At 33.7% G+C, this 11,089-nt stretch overlaps 1 protein-coding gene across 3 annotated transcripts in view; it reads left to right on the forward strand.

Annotated features, from left to right (window-relative positions):
* LOC107674367 (TBC1 domain family member 22B-like) overlaps positions 1 to 11,089 on the forward strand; it is a 45,317-nt gene that overhangs the window by 23,843 nt on the left and 10,385 nt on the right. For 2 of the 3 annotated variants that reach the window (XM_016468324.1, XM_016468325.1), the window contains 2 exons: positions 1,895 to 1,970; positions 4,669 to 4,796. In XM_016468324.1, the coding sequence (XP_016323810.1) occupies positions 1,895 to 1,970; positions 4,669 to 4,796 (204 nt within the window). Of the gene's footprint in view, positions 1 to 1,894; positions 1,971 to 4,668; positions 4,797 to 6,597; positions 6,924 to 11,089 lie in introns of those variants that run through there. The other variant, XM_016468326.1, reaches the window with a different exon arrangement.

Here is an 11,089-nt window from a genome sequence, read left to right on the forward strand (position 1 = left end):
TTATAAATCCTAACTATTTGATTTCACCCTTGTCGTTATAGTTTTCTTTTTCTTCCTCTTCTTCATAATAATAATCTTTATTGTTTCTTTATTGTTACAATCTTTATTGTTAGATTTTTTTAGAAACATATAAATTCATGTATAAATAAATGTATCATTAAATTTCATTCATGCATCATCATTTTTCTTATTTCTTTCTGCCTTCCTATTCTTATCCTTTTAATTCTATAACATTTCTATTAATATTAATAATAATAATAATAATAATCTTTTTTTATTGTTACTGTTCTTATTTTCTTCAAAGGCAAAATTCTTCTTTTCTTCAATAATAATCATTTTATTGTTACTGTTAATATTTGAAATATTTTTTATAAACATATGTAAATATATAAATAAATGTATACTAAATATATACATTTCTAATTTATACTCATACAAAATTATTTTTCTTCCTCTTCTTTTCCCTCCTCCTCCTCCTCCTCCTCCTCAAAATAATAATAATAATATTAATAATCCAATTCAAAATAATGTAATATTTTTTGTTGCTGTACTGTTACTGATATTTGATATAATTTTTAAATAATTTTCAAATATAAATTTCATTTAATTTGTGCTGTTGGCATCATCTTATTCTTAATTCTATTGTATATTTCTTAATTATTTTTTATTTTTTTTATTTTAAGGAGGCAAAATTCAAATCCCATACTTCACAAAGTTCAAATAAAAAACATTATGCACCAGCCAAGCTACTGCCAATAAGACCGTAACGGTAATAGCTTTCTCCAGGCATTATAGACCTTCTCGGTCCATCCTCAGTTTCCTAAGGACAGCATCTCCGTATCATCATCTTCATCTCTTCTGTGTCTTTTTATTAAAACTAAACCCTGTAGTGGTCATCCTGTCCTTTTGTTCTTTTCCAAAAGCCAGAGGCAAGTTGAATGCAATGCAATAAAAAAAAAGACACACTGATGGACCGAAAAAAGGTGCTGACTTTGTTGTGCTTAAGCCCCAGAGGATAAGACACTTAGCGCCTAGGGAAGAGAGACATAAAAACTTGGAGAGGAAGTTGAAGCTAGGACGTTTAAGCTAGGGGGATTCAGATTCAGGCTGTGTTCCCTTGAGTACGGCCCTCTGTTCGGGTGAGGCGAGCGTGTGAGGGCACTCATCTGCAGGCGGGCGCAAAGGTCAGATGCAGGCCGCAGTCAGGTTGTCCCGTGGGCCGCTCTGTGTTGTGCTCATTGGCTGAGTGGAGCCGAGCTGAAGGGCAGAACACGCGCATGGATCAGAACACAGAATGTGTCTTCCCATGCAGTCGTCCCCCTGGGCTAAAACACACAGCAGACGGCCACTGGCCCTTACTGACCCACAAGGGATGTGGAACAGAGATAGAGAGATGGAACTACATTAGTTATGAAATAACTATAAATGTGACGTTATAGTGCCTACAGTTCATTACAGTTTATTTTTTTGCACAAGCAGTTTGTAAATCCTAACTATTTAATTTCACCCTTGTCGTTACTGTTTTCTTCTTCTTTTAACTTTTTATGTTCAATTTTAATTTTTCGTTTTTTTATTATATTTTATTTTTCAACTCTGCTTCAGTTCAACCTTTCAACATGCAGCCAACTATTTTTTTTTGCAAGCAGTCTATAAATAATATTTATTTGTTTGTTTATTTAAGTGCTCTTAAAAGCATTTTTACAGGTTTAGTTTTAACAATTACCACAGAATAAAATGTGCCCTTCCATAACACTAATTGCAGTGCTTTTCATGTGTAGCATGATGCTTGTATTGAGCGATTTAAGCTCTTATATACATCATGTGAAAGAGCCTTAACAAGTTGACAGAATAATTGTTCCATGTTCTAAATTCTGCCTTTGTTTTTCTCTATCAGGACAACTACACATTTGCCCAGCCTGGGATACAGATTAAAGTCAAGGCGCTGGAAGAGCTCGTTAGCAGAATAGATGGTAAGATCATGTTGACGAACACATCATCTACCAATTCCTTTCACGCTGCATAGAATTAAAGGAATTGTTTGTGCCAAAATAAGAATTTTGATTATTTGCTCACTCTCATGTTCTTTAAAAAAAATAGCTCAGAACTACTAAATACTGAATTTTTTTTTTTAATTGAATAAAAATTCAGTATTCTAAGGTTAAATTCCCATTTGGAATTGAACAGCCCCTGGTCACTGTATGTTTTCATTGTGAGAAAAGAGCAGCGTGAACATTCTTTCAAATTTCTCATTTTGTTTTCCTATGGAAAAAAACAATTTGCAACAACATCAGAAAGACTAAATTATTAAAAAATTTTAGTATTTGGGTGAAATGGTTGTTTAAAATGTTTGGGGTAGTTGGTCCTGGTAGCCAAACAGGTTACCTTTGAAGCTACTTTAAAGAAATCACACTCTTTTTGCACTTTGTTTTTGACGTTTTGACAAAGCTGTACTCATAGATATATTTATTTCTTTTGTCAGTTGTTGTAGCTGTTGTTCTGTTGAGGAGCATAAAAGTTTTGACAGGTTTCTATGAATAGTTCAAATGTAGTCGTCAAAGCTGCTTTAGGCCCAACCGTGTGCCGCTTTTTGCGATGTGTCAGATTTTATTTATTTTTTTTAACACCCTCGGAAGCTTCAGCACGAATAATACGTCATGACTGCCAAAACAAAATGGCAGAGTCTGGAGTCCCTCAAATGATCCCATCTATTTTGCCCTTTGCCCTCCAGAATGATGTGAACTAGTTGTCTCGGACCTTAAATAGCAGTGCAAAATGTTCAAAACAACAAGGAGTTGTTTTTCTGCCAGGGTGCGATCTTGTTCATCGCCTTGGAAAAGACTTGTTTTCCCATGGTGTTGGCCGTTTCTGTTTCTTGGAATCACACGTTTCCATTATGCCACTAGTCCGCCTCTGTTTTTTCTCCTTGAGAGTGTTTATACCATCTGGACGCCTCCTCCCCTGTTCGCAGTGTTTGGTGTGATAAGCTGAACAGCCCACACTGAAACTCTCGGTGAGAGCCGCCGCGCTCCTCTTTCCCATCCATCAGCATCCATGAGCACCGTGAGCAATAGCAGACCCCACAGTCTCACCGGGGGGCACAGGAGAGAAATCAATTCCCCATAAGCCCCTGCGATTAGGGTGTGAAGGCAAACGGAAGTGAGCTTGAGTGGAGAGACGAGTGGAGTGGACTGAGCGAAGGGAAAACAAATCACACTTTCAGAAGACTATAAGAAAATTCACTAGCAAGTAGAGGTTGTTTTTTTTTGTTGTTTTTTAATGAAATGAGGAAAATGAAAAGCTGAAAATGCCATTCAGCTTGAAAAATAAGCATAGCTGCGCATAATAATAATAATAATAATAATAATAATACCCTGCTTCTGAATCGATGTTAACCGTTCACCTTCCCTGTTTAACATGTTAATATGTTATGTAATATATAATTTAGCATATTATTGAGTATATTTAACAGTCCTTAAGGCTGGTATTGAATGTGCTTGACGACTATTAGTTATTTTTTAATAAAGCATAAAAATAAGTGTTTTTGCAAAATTTGTGTGTGTGTATATATATATATATATATATATATATATCCAAGGCTGAATTTATTTGATGAAAAATACAATAAAAACAGTAATATTGTGAAATATTATGACAAATATTTTAATAAACTATTTTAATATATCTTAAGAAGTAATTTATTGCTATGATGTAAAGCTGACTTTTCAGCATCATTACTCCAATCATTCTTATATGATGATTTGCTGCTCAATAACTAATACTCTTTATTATGCATACATTTATAAACCATTATAAAGACTAAAATAATTGGGATGCTGTCCAAAACGTTTGCTATTGGTGTTTTTTTTTTCTTTCTTTTATTTACTGCACACATTTACCACGGAGGACCAAGAGAAAAAAAAAGATTTGTAAGGTATTTTTCAGAAAATGACAGTGGTTTCAATTTTGTGGCACAAGAAATTGTTTGCAAATATTTTATACTTTCATTTTGCTTGCTGGAATCGGAATCATTATGAACAAACCTTTTGTTGTTTTTTTAAAGAAAAAACAACAAAAATTCAACTCACTCCATTAGTTGAATCCATTATGATGCAACCCTTATGTAACATCTCGAAGATCATTCATTGTTAAAACCTTTTTTTTTTTTATGTTGTTTTTGCTTTTATTCGTGGCAGTAAGAGTTTCCATTTTCCTTCTGATAGGTCCGACTTCAGTTCTCAGTACATTCAGAGACCCGCCACATTTTCTCCATCAATATTTATCAGGAGTCTAGTCAATACATACACTTTCGAAAGCCTTTCTTATTCTGGTGAAATGCTGAACGGGAGCTTATCAGAAAAATTCCGCTCTCAATGCGCTAAGCACCAGGCCTACTTTTCCCTTCCACCCAAACCTTCTGTCTCTCTCTCACTCTCTCTCTATTCAATCGAATATAATTCCACACGCGTTAGGGGTCTATAATGTTAATTCAGTAAAACAGGTGTGGGGAGAATTCAACAATAGCTGGTGATCTTAGTTCAGGGCCAGAGTGCTTCTTTAAACAATGGGGGTCTATACATGGTTTACAAAAGCTACTCCCAGTGCAGCACTTTGCTGAAACTACCAGCAAATAGATATAACCACCCTGTGCTTTCTTCTCTACGCCCACAGAGGATGTCCACGTGCACTTTCAGAAGTGTGAGGTGGAGTATCTGCAGTTTGCTTTCCGCTGGATGAATAATCTACTGATGCGGGAGCTGCCGCTGCGCTGTACCATTCGCCTGTGGGACACCTACCAGGTACAGCTGCACCAACACCAGCCAAAACATGTCGGAAAAGCTTTCACGTGTGCTTTTGTGTTAAATTTATGTGATGATTTTATTCAAAGTGGCCTGGGGTTAAGTGTCTTGATCAAGAACAATGGTGATGGTTCATGGATCAGCTATGTGTTTTAACCTGCAACCTTTTTGGTTACCAGCCCAGAACTTGAACCTCTAGTGGGAGTGTACTTAATTGTGCTTAGGATTTGTTTTTCAATTCGGTTACTTTGGTGCACTTCATAATTATTTTTAATAATATGCTGACTACACAATTTGCCTGTAATGAAGCAGGGGTGTAGTAATTGTTGCTGCTACTAGAAATGTCTAAGTTTGCTATTCCCCAACTTTTTGGAAATAATCATTGTACCACCTAATAAATATGAATTAATATTACAATACATACTTGAACGTAGGCATAGAATTGTGAATTAAGAAGAAGAAAAATATTAAATAAAAAGATTATTACAAAATAATAAAGAATAATATATAATTTAATTGTAATGTTGTTTCAATAATGATTCTTATTTGTTAAATAATATAAATTAATAGTAAGATAAAATATTGAAGTTTCTGCATACATAGAAATGTGATTTAATGTCTATAACAACAATAATAATATAACTGTTATTCTTCTATAGCTTTTGATTGTTATTATATTTTATAATAATAATAATATGTTTAATGTTTATTCATATTTATGCTATACTGTTATATTTTATACATATTCAAATATTTATACCACATTTTACATTCAGAGTATTGTCATTTTTGATGAACTATTTTGGTTTTGGATTAAAAAATGAGCATGTTTTAATAAAAAAAAAACTTTTAATGTTTATTAGGTTTATAAATAGGTTATTAATGCAGAAATAATAATAATAATAATAATAATAATGTTTTTTGGCCAATTCAGAAGATGATTTTCATTGAGTGCATATGTATTTATTTATTTATTTTTATTATATTTTTTATTTAGTATAATTTAATTTGGTTATAGTAATTATAATTGATTATTAAATTCCATAATTGATGCCATTTCACACCCCTGTGTCACCTGCCATTACGTGGTTTCCTGGAAGAATGCATACTCCCATGAATGATTGCTAATCTTCAAATAATATTTTAAATGCTTGAGAGGTTATGGGTGACATGTCCTTGAAGACCGTGCTGCTCAATCATTTTTTTTTTTCTTGTTAAAATGGCAAAAGGTGTGAACTGCTCATATCCCTGTCATTCATTAATATTCTTTTGAAGAGTTTCCTTCTGATTTTCTTTTCGTGTCCCGTCTGCATGTCCTCTCTCAGACTTCCATTTGATATATCTCCTTGCTCATTTCTTTGTCCTTTACATCTGCCTTTGTCTATCTGCCGCTTCATCTCTCATGCATGGCGTTTTGACATGGATCCGTTTCCACAAGGTGGGTTTTATTGGATAAAGGGGAATAGTTGTCAGGTGACAAGTGCAATCCGAGAGAGGAAATGGTGACTGGTGAACCATTATGCACGCTTGCATGTCATTTGTTTCTGTTCGTTTTGAATCCGTGATGTTGCCAAACATTATTGATGGGCATTTTGTATCATAAGCCCCTTAAAGGCAACATATAGAACACCTTTAACATATTTTGACACAATTTTTCTTATACATATTTGTAAAATTTTACGGGAAAAAATTACTGAATGTACCTACTGAATGTGACAAGCACAGTTTTCCTCTGGTTATTTTCCATCTGTTTTTCTTTCTCAGTTCCAGCTTTTTTTTTTTTTGGTCTTTATTTCCTCAGGCGTTTTTCACAGCAGGGTCAGGGCCGGGGCGAGCAAGAAAGGTGGCATTCACCCACCTCGCTGAGGTAGAGGCAGGAAGTGTGTCAATGAGGCCAGCCGAACACACAAAGAAAAACTGAGCCATGATGTATATGTTTTCAAGGTTAAATCACGCTTAAACTATCCATAACCTGCCCTGCCACCTTCACACATCAATGTATGCAAATTTAATGATAAATCAAAGAGAGACATGCAGATCAATTGTTTACATTTTTTTTTTTTATGTTTTACCTCAGAACAAATCCTTAGAAAGTACCTAAATCCTGGACATTCACAATGCATTTAACTTGCGTAATGTGCTGTACTACACAGTAAAAAATAAGTGTAATTTTAACTGTAAAATTTTGTAAAAATGCTACGGAAAAAAACTGTTAATAGGTTAACAGTAAGTTCCCGTACTATATACAGGGAAAAACTGTAAAATATCTAACCAGACATTTCATGTAATTTTACAGTAAAATGCTGTTAATTTTACAGTTTTTAGAAGTAAAAATAACAAATCAATGTATAATTTACAGTCAAAAACTGTAAACTGATATTCCCAGAATTCCCTGCATGACACTCCACATTTGAAAGTATTTTGTTTAAATAATCATGTTTTTTTAATAGTTTTTGTTATTAGTTATGTATATTTGGGCTTTATGTTACATCTTCTGTTGTTTAATGAAAGTTTAATGCACTATTTAAGTATCGTGTGTGTTACCATGATGGTGTTTTGTGTTTGCATGAATGACTCTGTGCACCTTCTATATATTAGTATATACTTCTGCTTGTGGCGAAGCTACTTGTGATGAGCTTTGATTCTTCATGTGGCTTTCTCTTTTACCACCTGCATTATTATGCTGGTTGTCAGTATGTTAAAGGTACAAAACAGATTTTAATAGCAGTGTGCATTGTTGAATTTACTGGTTTACATTCAAATTTTCTTGTTTGTAAATTACAGTTTTATATTGTAAAATGTACAGTTTTTGGCCGTAAATGTGTTTACAGTTTTTCTGTATTTTTTACAAAATTATTCTGGCAACCACAGCTGCCAAAATTATTTTGTAAAAACTACAGAATTTTTTTTACAGTGTATGTCAGAATACAAAATATAACAGAATGTTTGGTGGGAATAATGTTGTTTGGTAATGTAAAAGTTTGGAGTTCATTTTTTTTTTTGTCTAATTTATTTGATCAAAAATGCAGTAAAAACTGACTGTAAAATTGTGAAAAATTATTATAATGTAAAATAACTGTTTTCTATTTGAATATATTTTAAAATGTAATTTATTCCTGTGATGGTAAAGCTGAATTTTCAACAGCCATTACACCAGTCTTTAGTTTCACGTGATCCTTCAGAAATCATTCTGATGTGCTGATTTGCTGCTCAATTATCTATCATTACTTCTTATTATTATTATTATTATTAGAAACTTTGATTTTTTTCAGGATTCTTTGAATAGAAAGTAAAAAAAACAGCTTTTATTTGAAGTAGAAGTCTTTTGTAACGTTATAAATGTTTTTTGATCAATTAAATGCATCCTTGCTGAATAAATGTATTAATTTCTTGAGTAATGGCTGCTGAAAATTCAGCTCTTTCATCACAGGATATTAAAATAAAAATTGTCTTTTTTAAATTACAATATTACTGTTTTATTGTATTTTTGTTAAAATAAATGCAGCCTTAGTGCGTATTAGAGAGAAGTATAGGAAGTGTAATCTTAATTATTCATAACTTATTATATGTTTCACTACCTACGTGATGTTAAATTCTTGACTTTAGAGTTTTGACTCATAGAAGAACAAATACAATAGACCTGATCTCCATTTCAATATACCTTGGAGATTTGTGTTAGAATAGATTTGTTTTTAAAATGTTGAACAAATTGGTAGAAGGTTGTGTAAAATATAAAGTAGCTTGATGCTGCATTGGCAGTGGGTGCCTATAAAGCAAAACTTGAGCGTATCTGCACAGAACTGGCTGATGAATATGAATGAATTCTCATGAGTGGGCAGTCCAGGTTATGTAGCAACATCTGCATGATCCAGTTAATATTCATTAGCTCAGACATTACTTATTGTGACATCATAATGAGCTTCAAAACCTTTTGCATTTTTTTGTCTTTATGATAACCTGAACTGATGAAGCGTGCACAGTAAGGCAAGCAGATTGGGGACAATTTGATTTCATGTTGCCATCTACCATTAATTACAGTCCTTTTTATTGTCATTTTGTATTGTTCAAATGACACTTTGGGCTTTTCTGATAACACTGAATAATATGTTCCTGATTAATTGTTAATGAATACATTCATTGGCATACTCCAGTGAGCAGACACATGTTGCTTGTTCGGTGGACCAGAGCAAGTTGATTAGATGAGGGTGTTTTGTCCAAAAAGGCAGAGAAAAGAGCCTTAACTTCTCCTGGGCTCCTTTGTCAGGTCCCTCCTGTAATTGCACGTTTGGCACAAAAGACTTACTCCTCAAGATCAATTAGAGGTGCACAAAAAGCGCAGGCCAGAAAGAAAGAGATGTGGGTGAAAGAAATGAAGAAGGAGAGAGATAAAGCGCTGTGAAGACAAAAAAAGGAAAGTAATGTTAATGTCTGACTGATGTTCTGAAGCATCTGCATCTCACGTCCCCTCCATTAGCAAGATGGGTTCTGTTTAGGGCTGTGAATCTTTGGGTAGACAGAGAATCGATTCGATTCATGATTCATAGGTTTTCGATTCGATTCAAGAAAGATTTTTGCAAATTCAGAACGATTCAATTCGATTTGATTCACAGTTAAATTCGATTTGATTCTATTAATGATTCGATTCTGCATTCTTTAAGTGCATTTACAGGATTATTTAAATGCTTCCCCTAAATTATTTAAATGCTTACTTAGTCAGGGGGCATATTACACAGCAGCCTTTATGGTTACATAAACCATAGGTTAGAGAAAAAAAAACACTTTTGTCCATTGTTAGATGCTAGTTTAATTATGCTATGGCATGACATGGCATATGTAGAAATTTATGTAAGCCAAGATTTTTTAAAAAGAGCTTTAAAAAGTATTATGTATAGGCTAACATTTTGTCACACCAGGGGCATAGCCATCATTTCAGAAGTGACAGAAATGTCAAATACAATAATTTTATGTATGTATGTATTATTATAATTTTTTTTTTTTTTTTTACAAGGATTTCTTTTCTTAACTCTTACTTTGAATTTGCTATAGGAAATCAAATACACTTTTGGACAAGGATCAAATCATTTGTAATCTATAATTTTTTCCTAATGGCAATTTTATGATTGTTTTATATACTACAAACAATTATTTCAATTTTCTGCACAGAATAAGGTAGAAAATATACTTTATAGTTTTTGTACTGTAATAAATGATACGTCAATTAATTAGCACTGCATCATTCATACATTTTATTTATTTATTGTGCTTATTGTCTTAACATTTCATCAGTTCATTCTGCTTTTTATTCAGATTAGCTGCAGATATAGCCTGGCACTTCTTAAGTTCTATGAGCGCGAGATCACTTCACTTTCAGTGCGAAAACTTCTTTATCTCATTTTCATAAAATAAAATGCTATAGTATATAACTTCTCTCCATCGGCGAATGATGATTCTGAAAGAAAACGCGCCCGATGTCTGTTTATTATAGCAACAAACGCTACTTGCATCTGATTATCAGATAAACCTTGCGCTCTTATTTCAAGGTTGTTGTTAATGTTTGCTATAGCAACGAACGCTACTTTCATGCATCTGATTATCAGATAAACCTCGCGCTCTTATTTCAAGGTTGCTGTTAATGCTGTTTCCTTCGTCCATTCGGTTTAACAACATTGTTAAAACACATTTATCATTCAATGGAACTGTGCGTATGCTTTAGACACTTACATTTTTGCTCCGTCCGTGCAATAAATGTGCAGCCTTCGACTGCTCCGGTAATGTCGTCGGTATGACCGAGAGCCATTGGAAAAAATACAGAAAAGCAAAACTGACGATTCGTCTATCCAGTTGAACCCACTAGATGTGGCGCTGCTACATTGTTCATTCAAAATATTGCAGAAAAAGAGAACAATCAATGCAGGTAAGATGCTGTTTACGTCAAAACCGAAACCAAGCTGTTCACACAGAACGCATATTCATCGCATTTTCTAGAGGGACATCTATCACCGTTGCACTCGCATCTCGCCCAAGAGAGCCGCATGTTTAGAAAGCCATGTAGAATTTATGTAAGTTCAACTTTTAAAAAACATGTCTCAAGACTTTATGACGGTTTCCCCCATCCCACTACATCTCAAGTTTTTAAAGGGGTCATAGGATGCTACATGCACTTTTACAAGTTGTTTGAACTGAAATGTGTGTTGGCCGTGTGTGTACTCAACCACCTTATAATGATAAAAATCCAACCAGTGTTTTTTTTTTAATCTGCTCAAATCTTTACCCTTTCTCAAATCGAGCCGCTC

The sequence above is a fragment of the Sinocyclocheilus anshuiensis genome, unplaced genomic scaffold (assembly GCF_001515605.1).
Source record: "Sinocyclocheilus anshuiensis isolate Anshui unplaced genomic scaffold, SAMN03320099.WGS_v1.1 scaffold188, whole genome shotgun sequence".
Taxonomy (NCBI): Eukaryota; Metazoa; Chordata; class Actinopteri; order Cypriniformes; family Cyprinidae; genus Sinocyclocheilus; species Sinocyclocheilus anshuiensis.